The sequence below is a fragment of the Paramisgurnus dabryanus genome, chromosome 10 (assembly GCF_030506205.2).
Source record: "Paramisgurnus dabryanus chromosome 10, PD_genome_1.1, whole genome shotgun sequence".
Lineage (NCBI taxonomy): Eukaryota > Metazoa > Chordata > Actinopteri > Cypriniformes > Cobitidae > Paramisgurnus > Paramisgurnus dabryanus.
The window spans coordinates 13,480,850-13,503,536 of NC_133346.1; the positions used below are offsets into that span (position 1 = coordinate 13,480,850).

General features: G+C 37.1%; 1 protein-coding gene and 1 long non-coding RNA gene across 10 annotated transcripts in view; both read left to right on the forward strand.

Annotated features, from left to right (window-relative positions):
* Positions 1–12,270, forward strand: part of trim3b (tripartite motif containing 3b) — a 32,282-nt gene extending 20,012 nt beyond the window's left edge. For 2 of the 6 annotated variants that reach the window (XM_065257878.1, XM_065257869.2), the window contains exons 2-13: positions 1,260–1,441; positions 1,678–1,954; positions 2,398–2,549; positions 4,559–4,739; positions 4,903–5,635; positions 5,737–5,840; positions 5,933–6,100; positions 6,200–6,368; positions 7,934–7,993; positions 10,070–10,140; positions 10,233–10,373; positions 10,729–12,270. In XM_065257878.1, coding sequence (XP_065113950.1) covers positions 1,296–1,441; positions 1,678–1,954; positions 2,398–2,549; positions 4,559–4,739; positions 4,903–5,635; positions 5,737–5,840; positions 5,933–6,100; positions 6,200–6,368; positions 7,934–7,993; positions 10,070–10,140; positions 10,233–10,373; positions 10,729–10,881 — 2,355 coding nt within the window. In that variant the 5' untranslated portion in view covers positions 1,260–1,295 and the 3' untranslated portion in view covers positions 10,882–12,270. Of the gene's footprint in view, positions 1–1,259; positions 1,442–1,677; positions 1,955–2,397; positions 2,550–4,558; positions 4,740–4,902; positions 5,636–5,736; positions 5,841–5,932; positions 6,101–6,199; positions 6,369–6,649; positions 6,778–7,933; positions 7,994–10,069; positions 10,143–10,232; positions 10,374–10,728 lie in introns of those variants that run through there. The other 4 variants (XM_065257893.2, XR_010529048.2, XM_065257904.2 and 1 more) reach the window with 4 other exon arrangements.
* A 6,580-nt stretch (positions 12,271–18,850) lies between these two features.
* On the forward strand, positions 18,851–22,013 carry LOC135739799 (uncharacterized). Of its 4 annotated transcripts, none has more exons than XR_010529034.2 (4): positions 18,851–18,968; positions 19,649–19,863; positions 20,839–21,055; positions 21,627–22,013. It is a non-coding gene; the product is annotated as an uncharacterized lncRNA (long non-coding RNA). The 4 variants fall into 4 exon arrangements; XR_010529037.2 differs by lacking the exon at positions 18,851–18,968 and adding an exon at positions 19,017–19,117; XR_010529035.2 differs by lacking the exon at positions 18,851–18,968 and adding an exon at positions 19,171–19,320.
* Positions 22,014–22,687: the final 674 nt, after the last annotated feature.

Below are 22,687 nucleotides of genomic sequence, written 5' to 3' on the forward strand. Positions count from 1 at the left end.
CAAAAAAATTTCAAAATAAAGCTATTAAAAAAATGTTTGTAACCAAACAGATCTGGGACACCATTGACTTCTATAATATTATTTTTTTCCTACTATGGAAGTCAATGGTGCCCCAGATCTGCTTGGTTACAAAAAAAATTCAAAATAAAGCTATTAAAAAAATGTTTGTAACCAAACAGATCTGGGACATACGGAGCCCCTAACTGTGCATTCACACCAGCCGCGGAAGAGGCGGCAAGCGTGGATGATTTACATGTTAAGTCAATGCAAACACGCGATTAGGCATCCTGCGGAGCGGTACACGCGGTGCGTTCCGCGCGTTCCGCACGAATTGAGCGTTGCCGCGGGAAACGCGCGAGTTCAAAAATCTGAACTTTGGCGGAATTCCGCGCCGCGTTAACCAATCAGGAGCTTGCTGTAGTAGTGACGTGATTACAGGAAGCGAGCGGAGTGGTGTAGTCTCCGCGGAGTCGCATAAGCCCCTCCCATGACGCGGATTTCCGCGTGAATTTCTCGAATGACTAGAATTTCACGCCCGGCGTTCACGCGGGGATTAAGCGAGTAAACTCAAAATGTTCAAGCGGCAAACTGGACGCGGTTCACGCGTTTTTGCCGCCTCTTCCGCGGCTGGTGTGAACCCACAGTAAGGGGACGTGGAGCAAAATTAAATAAAGTTTAGTTTCATGTGAGAACATGAAAGTTTCACGTGAGAAACTTTAGATTTTTTTTTACTCCAATGTCACCTTAGGGGCTCGGTAGGGACACCATTGACTTCTATAATATTATTTTTTCTACTATGGAAGTCAATGGTGCCCCAGATAAACTTTAGATTTTTTTTACTCCAATGTCACCTTAGGGGCTCGGTAGGGACACCATTGACTTCTATAAAATTATTTCTTCTACTATGGAAGTCAATGGTGCCCCAGAAATGCTTGGTTACAAAAAAAATTCAAAATAAAGCTATTAAAAAATGTTTGTAACCAGACAGATTTGGGACACCACTGACTTCAATAACATTTTTTTCTTCTATGGAAGTCAATGGTGCCCCATATCTGCTTAGCTACAAAAAAATTCGAAAAAAATCTTTATTTATGTTCAAGAGATGTTTTACATTTATCCTTTAAAAGTGTGTAATTCTGTGGCACTAAATGTTATTGCAAGAACCATGCAAATACACCTTTAACATGAGCATCATTATCATTTTGTACCATAACATTGTTGTTTCTATGGTAAGATGTTTATAAATGTCTTTATTTCAGGTTAAGGTGTGTCCTGGCACCCGTCCCTCTCTGTGAATGTCTGTCACCATGGCAAAGTTCGAGACTGGCCGCACAAGCCCAGTTGTCCGGCAGATAGACAAGCAGTTCCTGGTTTGCAGTATTTGTCTTGATCACTACCACAACCCCAAAGTCCTGCCCTGCCTACACACCTTCTGTGAAAGGTCTGTACTAAAGAATGTTATTTATAAATCATACTTTTACTTTAAGCCTTTTGGCTTATTTATACCAATTGTGGTTACTGTAAAGAGTAAACTTTCTTTAGTATTCACTAACAGTCATTGGCACGAATGTTTTTTGTCTGTGTAGATGACCGGATGAGATGATTGTGGTATTTTGTATCTAGGTGTTGTGTGTTAAAAGGGTGCTTTTGTATCTCTCCATCTTTTTTCTCTTTCAGGTGTTTGCAGAACTACATTCCTCCTCAATCCCTCACGCTCTCCTGCCCCGTGTGTCGACAGACCTCCATCTTACCGGAGAAAGGTGTAGCAGCGCTGCAGAATAACTTCTTTATCACAAACCTAATGGAGGTCCTGCAGAGAGACCCCGAATGTTCCCGACCCGAGGCCTGCAGTGTACTGGAGTCGGTCAGCGCAGCGGCTGCAGGGAAACCGCTCTCCTGTCCCAATCACGAGGGCAAGGTTAGCCTCTCTTCACCTGAAATAACAAATGGAAAGGTGAGAGAAGAAACAAGTTTAGGAGGTTGCAATTCTCAGGATATGCAAAGATCAGCTAATTTTACGATTTGCATCGAGAGAACCGGTTCATGCTGAATCTTTTATGTCTCTAAATACATAGACACATTAACCTTTTGAGAGCTGCAATGACTCTTGACTTTATGCTTGTGGCCTTAAGCATTAAGGCTTTTAAAGTCCCCAGCTTCCAATATCACACAGTCATCTGAATTATTCATGAAAACAAAGTCCTGCATAGTCTTATTCAATTTAAAATTTTTAGAAGCTCCTGGTATGATTTTGCCTCATTGTTCCCTCTCTTTATTACCAAACACACAAAAAAAATGCTAGAACTTTCTCATCAAAGTGTGTTAAGGCCTGTTAGTGTACATGAGTAATCTGTTAGTTTTCTGTATGAATTAGTTACTCACTGTTGCCCTCTGTAGGTGATGGAGTTTTATTGCGAGTCGTGCGAGACGGCCATGTGCCTGGAGTGCACGGAGGGGGAACACCGGGAACATGTGACGGTTCCTCTGCGGGATGTGTTAGAACAGCACAAAGCAGCACTTAAAAACCAACTGGATGCTATTCGCAACAGGTACACATGCTTTTGGTAACAGTCAGCTGTTATATACAGTTCACTTTTGTGAGGTTTTAATAATTACACATTTCATATTGATCTTCTTTTATTGCTTCTTACTGCTTTTACTAAATATTGCAAATTTCAAAAAAATTATGTAGCTGTAAAACGTTTCCGGACACTGCAAAAAATGACTCTCTTACTTAGTATTTTTGTGTTTTTTTAGTATAAATATCTAAAAATTCTTAAATTAAGATGTATTTTCTTAATGGGAAAAATTACCTTTGAAATTAAGTCTAGTTTATAGACAAAAAATATATAAAATTTAAGTAATTTTGTGCTTAAAACAAGCAAAAATATATCTGCCAATTTTGTGAAAGAAATTTAGCTTGAATTAAGTGTTTGAGAAAAAAGAAAACCTATTTTAAAAGAAATGTCTCACCCCATTGGCAGATATTTTTGAGCGAAAATTAGAGTTTTAAGCACAAATTCACTTAAATTGTATATTTTTGTCTAGAAACTAGAGTTATTTTCTTAGGTCATTTTGCTTATCAAGAAAAAGCATCTTAATTTAAGAATTTTTAGATATTTATACTAAAAACAAAACAAAAATACTAAGTAAGAACGTCATTTTTTGCAGTGGGGATGATGTGTTTTTAGGCTCGTGAGTTAGCGGGACTGATTCCCCATACATTTTTCCCATAGACTTTTGGATTATCGCAAAAAATTATCTCTGTGTTTTAACAAAAGTTTATGACACTTACACATTTTGTCCAACAAGTCTTCACAGATGATGACAACTTTTATGAATTTTGAAGTCAAAATTCGGCTTTTTGTATTTCTAGTAAACGCATTTACACTTTAAAATTCATATAATTTGTCATCATCTGTAAAGATTAACTTTTTGCACAAAACGTGTAAAGTATCATAAACGTTTGTTAAATACCAAGCATTTTTTTTTTCGATAATCCAAAAGTCTATGGCAAAAATGAATAGGCTTTATTGCGATTGAACCAATGTCCCGCTAACTTCCGGGTTGGCCTTCAAAAATACGTCATAGGCCATGTCCCAAATGGCACACTCCGGACTTGTGGACTTCCTCAAAGTCCACACTTTGATGACATCATGTAGTGCAGACCTTAGGGACCCTTGACCAGAGTCCACGAAGGCGCACCAGAGTCATATTTTGGACAGAGGCCCTGTCCCAAATGGCGCACTTCATGTGGACTTTAGGTCTCGTGACCTTAAATTGCGCCTTCTCGCTTAGTCTTCAAGTCCCTAGGGTGTCCCATGTGTCATTTTTATGCACCAAAGTGTGCTCATCAGCGCCCCCTTTGCACCCTTAATGCGGTCTTCGGCACACAGCAGCAGGCTTCACGCACTTTACCAACCCAGAAGTCCTTGCGAAAGAGCAATCAGACCAAAAAGACAACGGATGGGAGGAGTTCACGCTGATGGGCAACTTCTCTTCCTATTTCCGGCGTGACCCTACAGACTCATAGACTGTCAAGTCTGAAATACACTGCAGGATTTTTGCACTCCTATAAGATCACACTGTGCGACATGGATCGTTTAAACTACGACAAGCATATAGACTGTACGATGATAACACTTCGACGGCTGCGTCACACGTTAGCGCAATGTCACCCGCATGCGCTAGTGGTAAACAAATACGAGTACGCATGTCGTAGCAGCAAACACACTGTGCATTGATCATGCTGAATTTCTGACATGGCTGTCTTTGAAGCTCTCTCACTATATGACATAGGATCACCGATAAAGAGTCACGATCACAGAAATCGTGACGATTGTTTTTCGTGCAATGTATCCCAAAATCGTGCAATGTATCCCGGGCTTAAACGAGCACGCACAATTTAAGGCCATGAGACCGAAAGTCCACATGAAGTGCGCCATTTGGGACAGGGCCATATAGTGACCCGCTCTATGTAAAAAACAGCGTTTTGAATAAAGTAAAAAATTTTGAATAAACCTTTCATTCTTAATTTTTCATACCTTATATTGGCCAGACTGCCCCAGCTAACAGCGGCCATCGAACTCATGACTGAAATCTCGAAACAGCTTACAGAGAGGAAAAATGAAGGCGTCAATGACATCAATGTGACATTTGAGGAGCTAGAAAAGGCATTGCATCAACGCAAGGCAGCGCTCATCACCGACCTGGAGAACATCTGTAGCACCAAACAGAAGGTCACTTAATGGCTTAAATTAATTTACTTTTACATTTATGGCTGATGCTTTTATCCAGAATGACTTGCAGCCCATTCAATGTAAACTTTTCATCAGCATGTGTGAATCAAACCCATTGGTGTTGCTAACTACAGTGACACTTTTTTATGCCGTGTTTCTGCAGGTACTCCAGGCGCAGTTATCTTCCCTTCTGCAGGGTAAAGAGCACATCCAGAGCAGCTGCAGTTTCACAGAGCAGGCCTTGAATCACGGCAGCGCAACTGAAGTCCTGCTGGTCCAGAAGCAGATGAGCGAGCGGGTGAGCGCCCTCGCCTGCCATGACTTCCCAGAAAGACCGCACGAGAACGCCCACCTGGACTGCCAGATAGAAACCGAAGGCCTGCGCCGTTCCATCCAGAACCTGGGCGTGCTGCTGACCACGAGCGCAGTGGGACACACAAGTGTGGCAACTGGAGAGGGCCTCAGACACGCCCTTGTGGGTCAACACGTGACAGTGACAGTTACAACAAAGGATAAAGACGGCGAACTTGTGCGAACTGGAAACGCCGTGCTACGGGCGGAGATTACGGGACAGGACGGAGCTCAGGTGACGGAGGCGGAGATTGTGGACAATAAAAACGGAACGTACGAAGTAGGGTACGTGCTTAAGAGCGAAGGAGAGTACTCGTTTTCTCTGATGCTGTACGGACAACCTGTGAGGGGCAGCCCGTTCAGGCTACGGGCGATAAAGCTGTCCGACATGCCCCAGTCTCCGGATGACGTGAAGAGGAGAGTCAAATCACCTAGCGGCACAGGAGGACACATCAGACAGAAGGCGGTACGGAGACCCTCAAGCATGTACAGCACCACCAAAAAAAAGGAAAACCCCATCGAGGATGAGTTGATTCACAGAGTGGGTAAGAGAAACTTAAAGATTTTTAAAATGTAAGAGACCACAAACATGAGAAAAAGTTATTTTAGTGATGGATTTCTTCTATTTTTTTTTCTGACCCCTCAGGCTCTCGTGGGAGAGAAAAGGGAGAGTTCACTAATTTACAAGGTATCTCTGCCTCCAGCAGTGGGAGGGTCATTGTAGCAGACAGCAACAACCAATGTATACAGGTATATTAATAAAAAAATTTTTTAACTAATTTTACTAGTACAATTTCGTTCTGGCATCTTATTATGGCATAATCTATTGTTTCTTTATAAAGGTGTTTACAAATGATGGCCTATTTAAAGCACGCTTTGGGGTCAGAGGTCGCTCCCCAGGTCAACTGCAAAGGCCGACAGGGGTGGCTGTTGACACAAATGGAGACATTATAGTAGCCGACTACGATAACAGATGGATCAGCATCTTCTCTCCTGATGGGAAATTCAAGGTGTTTATGTTTATATCCCATTCCTTAATCTCTTATATCTCACATCCAGTATATCATCTTGTAACATTCCCTTTCTTAATTTCCATGCCCACGATGCAGAATAAGATCGGTGCTGGACGTCTGATGGGACCCAAAGGTGTAGCCGTGGACAGGAACGGTCATATCATCGCAGTGGATAACAAAGCCTGCTGCGTTTTTATCTTTCAGTCTAATGGAAAACTAGTTACCAAGTTTGGAGCCAGAGGGACTTCAGATAGGCAGCTCGCAGGTATGATAATACGTCCAACATTAATTGAGTTAAATGTTAACCTTAACATGTAAGAGTGTTGTGTAGTGTTGCAGAAGTGTTAACATAAACTGAAGACTCAAGTCAAGCATTGTGTGTTGTGATTTGCTTGTCATCTAACGTCTCTTCTCAATATTCATGCCCCATTTGTTCATCTCAGAAATTCATTTTGTACTATAAATGTCATTATGGATCAACACTGTAAATACGAGTTTATAGAAAATCCTGATCATATACTTAATGTGTCTGTATGTAAATTGCAGCACATTATGAAGAAGAGCGATAAAGCATTCTGGGAGGACAAACACACTGCTCATAGATCAGTCTGTGTATGGTTAATAATACAGAAATGGCCAGATTTACCCAGGCTTCAGTTCCAGTGTAAAGCAATGTAAACTCATCTCTTTGCATTTATTCTGCTCCTGTGTTTCAGTTAGCCTATAAGTTAATTTTAAGTTGCATCTGCCTGTTATGATAATGAAAGCCCATGCATGCATGCATGTGTAATACTATTATTAAGACTGACAGTCATGCTTTTTATATTTCATCCATTACCTTCCACTTTGCTGTTTTGTTTTACACTGCAAAAAATGATTTTCAAGAAAACATTTTCTTAGTATTTTTGTCTTGTTTTCAGTTAAAATATAAAAAATTCTTAAAGGTGACATAGAATGATTGAACGGAGTATTTATCCTGGTTCTGTGATGTGACATGTAGAAAACATTTTTTTTGTTTGGGTCTGTAATGCCTTAGAAACCTCTCTCAGATAGCTCTATTAGGGTGGGGGATTTTAAACAAGTGGTTTTGCACCTATTTGGCTCCCCCTACTGGTTTAACTTGCAATCTCATTACTGATTGGCTGACTTTGCTGCCACTCAAAAAATGTAGCCAATTATTTTAAAGTGGAGGGGCAGTGAGATGCCTGTGATGTCATAAGCATCAGTTTTTCAGATTGGGCCGTTTTCTGGCTGACATTTCTAAAAGAGGAATTTCTAAGAGACTGAGATGTTTAGCATGTCTAGCACTTTTTGTATGTTCGTGAATGCGGGTAGACTACCATTATTCAACAAAGACAGGGAAAAATGGTTTTTCATTCTCTGTCCCCTTTAAATTAAGATGTTTTTTCTTGATGAGCAAAATGACCAAGGAAAATAAGTTTAGTTTTTAAACCAAAAATATAAAATGTAAGTGATTTTGTGCATATTTTCTTAGGTCATTTTGCTCATCAAGAAAATACATTTTACTGAAAACAAGACAAAAATACCAAGTATGAAAGTCATTTTTTTGCAGTGTATATGGATGGACACATTTACTAACCTCCATTAAGCCGTGCATGTGGCCCGCAGGCTTTTGGCTGACAAACAGATGTGTCTTGGATTAAAATGTGCATTGTAATTCTCTTGGTTTTTCATGTTTGTTTCATACCTGCACTTAGAAATGTATCCTTGCTTGCTCCGCTTCAGATAATACTGAAGTGCTTTAATTTAAGGAAACCCCTTTTGTGTTTATTTGCTTACCCTTGTCTGTGTTTTCCCATTCCTTTTTAGACAGATTTAGGGCAAAGTATGCACTGGGGCAAAGGTTTAGTAAATCTGGCCCTGCTTTCAGTAAGTATTGAATGAATTCTCATCCCAGACTGTGGGGATTTATTTTTTTATAAAACTGACTATAAAACGATAAATATTATCAAAATTAATCATGCTTTTTATATTGAACTAAGAGAAATAAGTATATAATGCTGTGATTAAATGAACTGAAATGTAATCAAATAATAAAGCTGAAGGGTGTAATTTTAGCACCGTTAGTGCCACATAACAAAATTGCAAATGAAGGCTGTTTCCCAAATGTAGAATATTTTAGAATATTAACAATAATAAAGTTGACTTATTCTTAGTTAATTGTAAACTGTTGTAATGACTTGCAAATGTAATGCTCGGTTAACTGAAATAAACCAGGCTTGATGATGTATGCATATCCTCCAGAGGACGCAGTATTCCGTTTAAAAAACGGCCATATGCAGTTTCATCGGACCCATGTGCGTTGCCGCGGTTACCCCTCTGGTCCGAAGTTAACTTCCGGGCTTTGCTTGTTTATCAGTCTGCACGGTGACTAAACTAACCTCTGAGACAAATACCTTGTGAAAAATCAAAACAATATAGACGTTTTTTTACCAGTAACAACATAAACAATGGCTTTTGTAGAATAAACGTAACTTCCGGTAAACCCTGCATAGATTCAATAACAACGGAGTCCTTTTATAGTAGTTTATTTCTGATAACAAGTAAAATTAACACCCAATAGATAACCTTAGTTCAAATCATAGCTAAAGTGTATCAAAAACCACACTGAGTTAACGTTACTGTGTATAATGTATACAACTACAGATTGGCTGCCAAACCTCCCATCACATAGCGGTGATCCGTAATCGCCTTCTCCCATCATCTTAAGGAAACCAAAACATTTGTTATTTTCAATGAGGTATTTGTTCCAGAAGGTAAAGGCGGGGTGCATAATCTCTGAAAGCCAATGTTGATATTTGAAATCACCTAAACAAACACGTCCCTACCCCAATAGAATCTGGACCTTCTTTTGATAGACTCGCCCCACACATACGCAACTCAGGCAACGATGTTGGTTAGAAGACACACCCCTTATTGCTGATTGGCTACAAGTGTGTTTTGGTACTCGGCCCGACTCCTTTTTCCAAAGTGTTTTTGTAAAAAATCATGCACCCCGCCTTTAAGTTTAGCCACTAGTCAGACCATTAAACAGAGGCCAGAGGTTAAGTTCCGCCAAGTCGTGTAACCGCGCCAACGCACGTGCGTTGTTATATTTTATATGATAAAATAAATTTGCATGATAAATCCTCCAAAATGTACGTTTCTTAAACCCAACGTCACTAGGACCAAATAATGGTACTAAAACGTTGAAAAAGACTACAAATTTAAATAAATTATTGTGAGATTGTTGGTCTGGGAAAATCAGCATATGAATGGATTCATTATAATATTTGCATATTAAGCTGGATAGGAAAAAGTATTTTAAGATGCGAAAAGAAATTACACACATCAGCTTTATTCAAGAACTGAATTAAAGAGCATTTGCTTTACAGCTCTGTGTTTTATTGGCATTTAAGAAGCACAAATCTAATGGATCATCTGTCCATTGATAAAGAAGGCGGCTTCAATATACATAAGACTATGTGATCTATCTTATTACATGTGGGGTCTTTAACTCAGATTTTTACATCACACCACATCATCTGTTCGCCACCTATTCATCTTCTACCTCTCTCTCACTCTAGTCTAGATAATCTCTTAAAGGAAAACACCACCGTTTTTCAATATTTTACTATGTTCTGACCTCAACTTAGACAAATTAATACATACCTATCTTTATTTTAATGCATTGACTTAACTTTGTACAGCAGGTCGTGAATGTGTTAGCATTTAGCCTGGTGGCTTCTAAATGCATCCCTGTTTGGATCCTAAGGAATGAATGGGGCTAGGCTAAATGCTAACACATTCACGACGCGCTGTACAAAGATGAAGTGCACGCATTGAAAAAAGATAAATATGTATTAATTTGTCTAAGTTGAGGTAAAGACATAGTAAAATATTGAAAACAATGGCGTTTTCCTTTAACTCTCCATCCTTATATAATTTTAAATGTTTCCCTTTCAGGCCCACACTTTGTTGCTGTCAACAACAAAAATGAAATTGTGGTGACAGATTTCCATAACCACTCTGTCAAGGTAAGTGTGCCTCAGCCTACTTGTATAAATTATTTAGGGTGCCAAGTCATACATATGAGTTTTAATATCACACTTAATGTATTTCTTCGTAGGTCTACAGCGCAGACGGGGAGTTCATGTTTAAATTTGGCTCCCACGGAGAGGGAAATGGCCAGTTTAATGCCCCTACAGGGGTCGCTGTGGATGTTAACGGAAACATCATCGTGGCAGACTGGGGCAACAGCCGAATACAGGTATACATGCTCTCTAAACACCCCTTATTTTTAAGTCTCCTTTTTAAGTTGTCCATTCAAAAACCGTCCCATGATCTCCCAACACGCGTGCGTCCGATGAAATTGCATATAGCCGCCTTTCCACTGTACATGACAAACCACGGCTGATAAACCGGAAATCATTAATTTCCTATGGAGAGTCGCAAAGGGGCTGCGTGAGGTTCCGACCATCGTAATGCGTAATTTTCGGATCCGTTTTGAGCGTTGGATTCGTTAAAAAATTTGAACTTGTGCAACTACACCGCATGCAATATGCAGACTGGAAGTGATGTATTTCAGGGTATTCCAATCAAAAACTTTCTTGTTTCCATTTTAGGTGTTTGACAGCTCAGGATCATTTCTCTCCTACATCAACACAAGTGCAGATCCTCTATATGGGCCACAGGGCCTGGCTTTGACTTCTGAGGGTCATGTTGTTGTGGCTGACTCTGGTAACCATTGCTTCAAGGTCTACAGGTACCTGCAGTAATGCATAGTGCACCTCTGCCAACTTCTTCAGAACTTCTTCATTTCAGTGAAATCCTCAATCAAACCATAGAGGATAAACCGAATGAATTAAAGCACTTTTCTTCAATCTACTGATTTTCACTTTCCAAATAAAGACTTCTATACAAAACAGAGAATGTTGATTGTACAAAACAGAAACCATAATGAGCACAGATCCTTGATGGAAACCATCATGTAAGTACAAGTATACTGTATATCAAAACATTTGTCTTAAACCTGTCCGTAAAGTCATTTCCCTTCTCATAACGATACTGACTACATCCCGTGACTGCAACACAAAAATTGTGAATTTAGTTATTTGTTATATATGTTCTACATTTGTAAATATACAAATTTTGTAGATATAAACATATTTGGTGTATGTAACTTGTAAATGACACTGGGTTCTTGACTATGACAGCATTTACCACTGAGATTTTATTATGCCCAATCTGTCTAAACCTATGGATTGATCATAAAAGATATCAACAGCACAGCACATACAGTACATATCACTGTTGTGTGCTCTTATTTTTAAAGATCAAACCAATAAACTATAAAGGAGCCAAAAAGGACATTTTTATTTTCCATTCCAAATTATTTATTTTTCTAAAGCACAAGTCTACGTTACGTAGTGAGGTGAAATTAAACCTAAAAAGAGAATTTTTGTCCAATCCAATAATTTCATGTATATTGCCTCTCTGGTTTTTAATGTTTAAAAGATGATTAAATATATATTCTTCTTTGTAAATATCATTCAGATGCGTCTATCATTGTGTTCACAGTGTGACAACAAATGTTGTGCGTCAGTATTATAGTTTTTGCGTCATTTATTTATTTTTTATGGTTTTGTACACAAATGTATTTGTTTTAAGTCATTTGTTTTAATGTACTATGCCATCACCACCTAATGATTTCAAAATTTCCCCTTTAATTTGGTGAATTTGTGTCTCTTGAATATGATGTGACATCATGTAATCTTATTTCTATGTTATACTGTACAAGGTTTCTGAAAGGTAAATTACATTTGAAACTGTAAACGTATGTATTCATATCGGTGCAGAAAACATTTTTGCATGTTACCAATGATTTTACCAGCAGTCTAAATACTTTTTTTTGGGTTTAGATGAGAGATTTATTGATTGCCAGGTTGTAAATTAAGAGATGTATTAACCAAAAAACATATATTCTATATATTGCTTCTGTAACTCAATCCAATGCATGACTTAGTGCTTGGACAGATGATTTAGTAGTAATGTGCTTCATGGATAAATCGCGTACCTATATAACACATGAAGGATCAACCGTGTGTTCATTTTACTGGTCAGTTATTGCAGTTTGAAATAAAACTGTAAATAGAAATTACTTGAAATCCAAACTTTGTATTTTTTTTCAAAATCAAAGATCTAAACGATCTGCCCAATAGATACTACTTCATATGGATATAATGAAGTAATTATTCTTGTACGTCCGTGTAAAGTCAATTCAGAATTTTTTTTCTAAACACATTATAAATGTATTCATGGGCGTCGGAACCATTATACGTGGGTGGGACAGGACCCACCCACTTTTTAAGACCAATGATAATGGACCCACCCACTTTTTCTCTAATTTAGCGCATTTGTCTGTTCACTTATCAAAGCGCTCTTAGTCCAAATCCATTCCACTATAGCAGGATCCCTAACCTTTGCTTTTTTACACCGCGGACCCGTTTCAGCTTTTAAACATAATTCGCGGGGGTGAGTGGACGCTGAGTTGCTGTTCGAACATAGTGCTGAAAAACCTAATTTGCCAAATGTATAACGTTTTAAACAGAAGTAAATGTCAAACAACCATGCATTAGGAAAATTAATAACTGCTTTATTTATAGTATATTTTCTATAGACGTGTAAAACCATATTATAGCGGATTATTTTATTTTCATTGTTTCACGAGTTTGCCTGCCCATTTAGTATTAATAATTAACGGTAAACGAACTTAGCTTGCTGTTCTTAAAGGCAGCCCGAACCTTAGGTCGGACTCGAGCCCCAAGTTCAAGACACAGAAGAAAAAAGGAGGAGATAATGAGGAGAGATGCCAGAAGAATTTCGTCTGTCGCGGAGGCACAGAGACTCCCGTTTTGCTTTTAATGATAATTAACACAGCACTAAATGGGGTTCCTTTCAAACGTTAAATGTATAGGCTACTTGTTAAAATATTATTACTGCTGTAAAATAGTTTATTTTGATTATGGCACGATCGCTGGATAATTTTCAATTTTTTTTTTACAGAAGCCAATTACTTTTCATTTGCGATATGAACGTCTTCACGTATTGTTATTATTTCCGAGGTACATTTGCAGATAATTCCTAAAGTCATACCTCTGTTTAATCGATTGTGTTTTAGAAGTACACATGCTCAAACTCTTATGACAGCATTGTTTCCCGACGGATACCATAAAATAAAGTGATCTCATTTCCAGAATCTCACATTTATATTTCTCTAAGAGAGAGAAAGAGAGATTGGGTATAACAAATAAAAAAGGTATATAAAAGTTGTATCAGTTTACCTTCATTCGTTTTTCTTACCTTTTATTTCCTCAAAATAAAAAATAAACATTGTAGCCTACTGTCAGCAGACTAGAGAAAAAAATGACACAGAGAAAGATAAATGAAACATGACATCTCGTTATTTGCAAAATATTTAAAGGGCTATTACCAGAATTTGGACCGTAATAGGCTACTGTCTTTAATTTAATAAACGCAAATGTTCAGGCTAATTAAAAGGAAACATGAAAATGTCATCTATTGCAGTAAATGTATTTTTCGGGGGGGTGTTATGTGGGGACCCACCCACTTTTCATTTGCTTCCGACGCCCATGAATGTATTGCTCAAACGCGTTACAAAGACTTTTTCCATATTTCTGGGTTAATAAGTATTTGGGTGGGACCAAAACGATCAGGGGACCGCCCTCAACAAGCATCCATCGCGAGCATCCGTAGAGACAGAGCGCGGTTATGCTAATTTGAAAACCACGCCCACCGGGGGAAAACAATCCAACCGTCTCTGTTGAGTTTGTATTGCGAGAGGCCGCCTTCTTGTCATTTCTGGCTTCTAATAGAAACAGAATAATGCCTAAAAGCTGCTGTGTGACAAAAGGCTTGTTTGAGATGCAGCTTGCCTTGCCTGAAATATAGGCGAGAGTAGCCGGCTGCAGTGAGGGGAGGAGTGAAAAAAGTGTAGGCAAGCCGGACGACTCATGAATCTCGCTGTGTTGTTGACTGCAAACGTCAGCAATGGAAGAGATCGCGTTCGCGTATTTTATCGCGGATTAAATAGATGCAACTGAAATACCAACAAATGCATTTATATTAAGATGTTTATAAGGAGAATCAACAAAGCTGAACTGTTCATTTTTGGAAAAGGCTTCTTAGTAAAGGTTGGGATGTAATCTAAGTCTAGACGTAATCCAAATTCGTTTCTGTGTGAAATATAAACAGCACACAGTACAAATAATACAACACCAATACAAAAGTTTAAAGGAATTTATTAATAATATAAATGTCATAAGTCAAGAACAAGTTGAATAAATATAAAAACTACTACAGGAAGTGTAGTTTTTAGAATTAAAAAGTCATCAGCTGACATTCCCGGGCAAATGAGCATTAAGCTGTGTCGTCAGCAAGTCTTTTCCCATCGTGCTTTTCGTCAACGCAGTCGGTGGAGAGCAACTGCGCTCGGCTGTAGAATCCGACGAGCCCGCCTCTCCATCGCGAGAGTTATTTTGTACACGTCAGCGTGACATCAGAGCAAGTCGGACGTAAGTCGGACACTTTTCTTATGGAAGGCCAACAGGGCAAAAACATGTTGAAAATACGTGTTAACACGCACTACGTGTTAACGCGTAAATCACGTGTTAACACGCACTACGTGTTAACGCGTAAGTGCGTGTTAACACGTAAATCACGTGTTAACGCGTTAGAAATCATGGACATGGAGTTTTACCACCATCTAGTGGTGTGGCGAATCTGACCTAAATACACAGAACGGACAGATAGATAGGATTGTAAATTGAAGTATTTTATCCTAAATATATATTTTTAAAAGTAATTAACAGTGAATAATGATCATAAATAGGTTACAGATTGGACTATATATAATAATTATAGTATCATTTAATTTTGTTATAAATAATTTTGTTAGCTTTGTGAATTAGGCAATTGTCCCAATTTCTACTTACTTTGTGTCTAATGTCTTGTTCTTTTAGTACCTGCCTATGGAAAGAATTATATTCTTAAAAATAGAGGTGTTAAATGATGACACAGTAGTGTCATACAATTCTTATAAACAGTAGAGGATGATTAATATTGCAAGAAAAAATTTATTTAAACACTACTTAACCACAGGTAATCTAATTAAGTTTATGTTAATAACAATTGGTTAATAGCAAGATTATGAACGTAAATGGAATGTATGCTCAAGCAGATGGTACATCTGCATCATTTGTGAACACACACACACATTATGATGTTCTACATATGAAGTCTTTGGACTACCTGCCATCATGATCTGATTGCATTTATAGCTAGTTCAGCTAGTTTATAAATGCCTTATAAAATTTGTTTTTCACTAGTGTCATACACATATCCTTAATAATACAGTATAGCAATACCACACTATATAATTACAACCAATTTAGCATATGAACAACAGATGGAACTCTATATGTATGGCCTAATGGGAGAACATCAATGTCATTGTATAGAGCAGTTAGGCTTTAAAACATGCTTTTTGAGTTTAAATAATAATCTTATTTTGTGTGAAGGAGGCTCTCAACTACAAACCTTTTAAGCTTTTTTTTTTTACTTTTTGGCACGCGTTGCCTCAGACAAAGTTTCCATATCAGAAAGTATGTGTCATAGATCAATCTGAGGCTTCCAATGGATTAGTCACGCTCAGACCGTTTCTTTGTCATAGTAACTAGAACTACTCTGCAGCAGATACTAGAACAATTATGCAAATGTAATAAACTTTTGATGCTTTTTTTCTGTATATTTTCTGATCTATAAGACACTTTGGATGAATGTATATGCTAAATGAATAAATGCATATGTGATGACTGGAAAAAAAGAAGAATGGCAATAAGACACATGTCTATAGCTTTGATTGGAATTAAAAAAAAAGTGCTTTCTTGTTTTCACCTTTAGTTTTTTTCCATCTGATTCTTTTTAAGGAAAAGTAAAAGTGACATAATGACCAATGTATGGTAACCCATACTTGAAATGTGACGTCTGTATTTAACCTATCAAGTGAGTGGTGAACAAGCACTGCACGTCGTGAACATACACACCCAGAGCAGTACTGCAGTGCCCGGGAAACACTGGGAGACAGGTGGCTGGCTCAAGGCACCTCAGTCGCAACCTGTCAGCCGCGAGACTCGAACCAGCAAAACTCTCAGGTTATAAGGCCGACTCTAACTATTAGACCATGACTGCCTATTATCTTATGATGTAAATATTATGTTATATTTAAGAAGTTAAGCTTTTTTGGTAACTGTTAACAGCCTTTTATCAACAATTCATTGTTTCACATATTGATACAAAAAAGCTTAAGTGCAAGTTGTTTTTAAATTAAGCGAGCTCAAATATATATTTTAGTCTAATAATTTTAGGATAAGCCCCTAGGATAAGTTAAATAATGAAATGAATATTTATGATAAACACTTGCTGTTAACAAAAAAGTTAAAAACAAGAAGTCATCCTAACAGTGATTAGTTTTATCTTTACTTAGCTGAGCACTTGACCCCAAAAATTGTATTGTTTGTGTTGAAGCATTGTGATAGTTCGTAGGAAGAATACAAAAAATTCTGTGGTAATTTTTAACACCTTGGGTGTGGATCTAAGCAGTGTTGATTTAACTCTGGAGCTTTTGCTGAAATTAGAAATAGTTTCAACTAACCTAAAGGACTGAGTGGCAAGGTAAGGAAAATAACAGGACAAAGAGTACACTTCTATTAGTAATCATAATAACTTCTTACATTGAACTGATTATACTTTGATTTCTGTAATTTTGTTATTATTTGTGTGTAACAGGGTTGGGAGAACTACTTCAACATAATTTCCAATACAGTTACAAATAACCTTAAAGAGATGCAGTAACTAATTCAAGTATCACAAAATGAAAGTAATCAAGACTTACCTTTAGACTACTTCAATGTCAAATATGTAAATAAACTTAATAGAAAAGCATCAGAAGAGTCTTTCAAACTCCAAGCAGATATGAGACAGATAGGCTACTCACTACAGGGAAAACAAAAATATTTATTGTTGATTATGCCCTCGATAATCATGATAATTAATGATGATTAATAAACTACATTAAAATGCTTAATTGCATTTTAATTCATTTTATAGGCTAAAACGTTTGAATGGTTTTTGCTTGCTTACTAATTCAAGACATCACACTGACTTTCTGAGTGACATGGAAACAAAAGGTTTTTCAAACTTGGACTAAATTGTATAGAAATTGGCTACACTGCACAATAAAACTCCCTTTATAATGGATGACGTGGGAATTACTTGGCCCGTCTGACTTTTGGATTATAATCAGTACAATCAATGTACAGTGGAGAACACAGCAAAATTGTATTGGGAGCAATTTAGGGGCGGTTTCCCGGACAGGGATTAGACTAGTCCTAGACTAAAATAAATGTAAGAGCTGTACAAACTGTTAGATCTGGACTCCACACCACAGACAAAATAAAAAAAGAACGATCCAGCCCCGGACACCAGATCACATCAGAAAATATAAGTTTACTTTGTTAAAGTATCCGTCAGATACAAGGCTGATCAATCGTTGCTGGAGAGCATAAACAGAGTCGTGAGACGGAGGTTTTAGATGATAAAATAGAACAGAGTTTTATTGATGGACAGCAGTTTCAGTTGCATATGCCTCAATGTTCAAACCTCGTCCACCCCAGGAATACAGCATGCACGGTTATATCCAAAATTGCTCAGCTGCATCATCCCTTAGACCTTGGGCTTCCATAAACATTCTCTTTATCTATCTTGTTTACACACAGACAGAACAGTTCTATGAAACTTAACCACCAAGAGACATATAAAATATAGAAATACAATGAATTAATGAATAATATAATAAAATGTAGAAATATAATAATAAATGAATAAATGAATAATGAATAAAAACAATAATGAATAAATGAATTAATAAACAATAATGTAATAATAAAAATGATAATAATGAAATTGATAATGATAAAATGATATTAAATAATCAAATACAATAATTAAATGGATAAAAACTAATGATTATAAAATGATTATGATGATTATGTAAATAAATGATAAATGATAAAAAAACACAATAATAAAAACATTCTGCACGTGAGGATCTAAGGTAGGATCCTTCAAAACTAAAAAAAATGCATTGACATATCTTAAAATACATCAGTGCTCTTTGTTTTGCCTTAAAATGCACACAGGTAATGTTTTTAGTAAGGTATGTTTGTTTATTTTTTCCTAATTAGGCTTAATCCTGGTTTAAGAAAACCCCTGTCCGGGAAAACACCACCTAATGTTTGTCATTTAGTTTTTTGCGTTCATATTCTTAACTTTGGACATAGATTTATTAATATATCATTAAAATGATAAGATCATTAATGCATTGTCGGTAAACCATGCTTTCAATGAAACTGGCTTTAACAACAATAACTCGTTTTAGTCATTTGTGCATTGCATGTCGTTACCACTAATGAGCACAAGATGACAGATTACTTCTTCGCCACTATCATTTTGAGTTGTATTTTAAAGGAAGATTTACAAGCAATAGCATGCAATGATTTTACTATAGCCAACTTATTAAATGAAGATCCAAAATCAGGAAGTCAAATGCAGTTTGAGATTTATTAAGAATAGTGTGTTATATAACAGGATATAGAAGAGGCAGATCATTATTTTCACACTCCATCACAGCAGGTGGCGGTATGCACCTTTAAAGTTGGTTCGTAACCCGCCATTAAACCAAAAGAAGAAGATGAAGATCGTAACGTCAGCTCATCGTAAGCAATAGGTAATTACTCGCTCACAAGCTTATGAATAATTATATTGCAGCGAATGCGTTACGACAGGCACTGTCATTGTGTGAATAATTAATGATATAGTGATCCAAGCATTACGTCGAGTTTGCCGTAAGCTTACCTCATAGCCATCATAAGCCAGGTACGCTGACGGAAGGGTAACGTAACCACACGGAAGAGCCAAAAAGTACTATGGAGGAATACAAACGCAAAAGCAGCAGCAGTAACAACAACAGAAAACAGTTTTGTTAGATAAATGGCCTTGGACAAAAGTCTTTATAACTGCAATAACATAAGTTAGTGGAAACAGTGTCAGGCTTTCCCAGATGGAGACAATATAGTGAGGTAAAATTTTAGTGCTGTTTAAATGAATGCGTTGTGTTTGTTATTCATTTAAAAATATGAACATAAAGTTATGACTCATGACAAACTGGCAAGAGAGTAAATAACACAGATCTGTCCAAATATGAGGGAAACTATATTCCTTTGTAGGCCTACTGTGTAGCATTATTAGAGTAAGTTGGTCTATATAATTTCCTTGTTGATTTTACATTAATACTATGATTTTACATTTGAATAACCATTGTTTCAAAAATCATAAAAACAAATCTGATTCTAGTTATTACTAATACAAGACACTTTTTATGGTTTTCTATATCCTTGTCTTTCACAGATTATTCACCCAGTGTTTATTCACAAGATTGACCGAAGCTTATTTAGATGACCAAATTATGAACAATGACCCACCCTGAGGCTGTAAGAGTGTGCCTGATGAGAGAATGCGTACTTGAAGCAGTTATAGGACTTAATATATTCAAGAAGACCAAGCGATCCTTATAGGACTACATGCAAAGCAATGTACTCCAGACCGCACAACTGGACATACAGGTACTTTTTAAAAAGCTTCTTCTTAACTTCTTCTTATTCTTCTTAACTTAAACATGCATGCTTATTCTTTCTGCTATTGTCTGTTTTATTATTAGTAAACAGTTTTGTTTTAAATTGTTAAAACATCTTTATCCTTTTTCAGATGATATTTTTGTTAAAGATTTTTATTATCTACATGTCATGTCTGTGTTTATTTCAAGTGCAAACAGTAGAACTGTCACAAATTAATATATTTATGACTTTGCACCTGCACTTAATTTAGACATTTTAAGCATTTAAGGTCAAAATCAGAGTGTAACTTTTACTTTTCATACTAAATGAAATATTCAGTTTTCACTTGTTAACCTGACCGATACAGCAACCATCACACCAAACATTCCAAAACCTGTTTCTGTCTAATGAAACAATCAATGAATTTGGGCAACCAGTATCTGATTGAATACTATAGCTACAAGTGTGTCACAGCTTTGTTCTGATTGGTTGTTTCTGTTTATGTGTTTTGTACGCTGTGTGTTTTGTCATTGGTTTGTTTTGACAGGTGGCCATGCACGTACCAGTCATTGTCTTAAGCCCAGGATACACTGCAAGATTTTTGCTCTCCTATAATATCATTACCTTATCACACTGTGCGACATGGATCATTTAAACTTGGGTACGACAAGCATGTAGACTGTATAATGATGACACCTATTGACTCATAGGTTGTGATGACTGTGACTCCAGTTAAGTGCAATGTCACCAGCATGTGCTAGTGTTAAACAAATACTGGTAAGCTGGTCGACATAGGACCACCGAAGAGCCACGATCACAGAAATTGCCACAAATGTTTCACGATGGTAATCTTTCGTTTGGGACCGCCAAAAATCATGCAGTGTATCCCAGGCTATATCCTCCCCTCCGTCTAGTCATCATCTCATTTATTATGAGATGCGCTGTCAGTGCTTTTTCTTTCTGACTCTTCTCTGTTCTCTCCAGATTGTGCCCTGATGCCATCTGCCCCGTTCTCCCAGCCTCATCTTCCCTCTCTATGCCTAGCTTCACATCGGTTGGCTCTTCTTTGGCTCTCTTCATCCCGTCTGCCTGCCTCGCTGCTCTCCCTGATAACATTTCCTGACTGATGCCTTGCACTCTGACTCTTTCTGCAAGGTGCCATTCTCAGCAGTGACTCAATTTAGTGCCACCCTGCTGCTTGGTGAGTCTCTGCATTCTGGAATTGAGATTTTCATTGTGCATTCAATAAACTGTTTTGTGCCTACAGTTGAGTCTGTGACTTTTTTTGACCAAGTGATGTAAGTAAGGTCTCAACTTTATACCTTTTAATATTGATTTCTAGTTACACAGTGGTCTTTATGATGGGCCTAGCATTTTTTAGAGAGTCTGTATTTCTGTTTCCTATGTCAATACTACCTATTACAATGTTTTTGGTTGAAAACAATTATATCCCTTTGTTGCCAATGTTTGTGGTTTATGGGTTTTATTAATAATCAAATATTAAATAAGATTCATTTACAACTGAGCAAAAAAAAAAAATCCTTTTGGAGTTTATATTCCATATAATTTGCCTAATTCTTACTAGAGTACATGTAATAAAGTTCTGTTTTCTTTTTCATTTATGTTTTTACTACAGTACATTCTGATTGTATGAAGTTATAAGACTTAACAGTTTACAGGCTGTGATGTGCATTAGGCCTACATATACTAACATTCCTAGGTCACCCATTTCCCAGGGCAGCACAATAAACTTTACCATTTATGTGTTGCAGGCATTGCACTTCTGAGGTCATCACCATCTTTCTTCAGCCAACCAAAATGATTCTCACCAACCACCCCAGCTCTGCTAAGCTTGATGTTGGAGGTCTGCTGTTTTTGAAGCAGGGGACCACTGTCCATTAAAGGCTTCATAAACCATTTAACAAAATCACATAAGATATAGTTCATACTCCATGCGATGTGCAATACAATGGAAGGGCCATGTTCCTTATCACATCTGGATACTGCAAAGCTCCTGTCTCCTCAACAATTTACGAACTAATCAATTATTAAATGAAGAAATGCTATGGAAAAGCAAAGATATTTCTTCCTGTGGAGTTTGAGTCTTAAATTTAGTAATTACTGTTTAATGGCATAAATAAAAGTTAAATATTATGTTATTTTAAAAGCATCATGTATCTTTCTTCATTCCTAATGTATTCTACTAGTAGTGTGTCAGGCACTTTAACCCTTATGAAAAAAGCCAAGGAAAATAGAGAGCATCATATCAAAACAACTGTTTATTTGCACATGCAACATTAAACTATGGTATACATCTCTGTTTTCATTACAATATTGAAAAGGATGAGTATTTGGAGTCTACAGTACTGCTTGCTCCATCTCCAGCAAAGATAAAAACATCCCAAGAAAAAGGAGTCATTCACATAGTATTCCTCTTTTTACAACCGCAACACATTTTACACAGACAACACAGCATCTGGAGGACGTATATGATCCTCACCAGTGTAATTTATTGTTTTTTTCCTGTGTGTGTCTAATGATAATAAAAAATTATAATTGATCAATTATACTTTGAAGGATAAAGCAAAACTACTATATTTACTATAAAGCTATCTAAACCAATAGCAGCTTCATAAGACTTACGGTGGGTATCAAAGGGACTAACAAACAAATATAATGCATATGGGTTGACCTATGAAAACATAATGTCCTGTTTTCATTTGTCAGTTACCAGTTAGGCTTTAGAAGCATGAAAAAGTTAAAGTGTATTTAAAAATATAGTTTGGAAAAATGTGTGAAAGTGGTCATGAATTTCAAGGGTTGAACGATTATA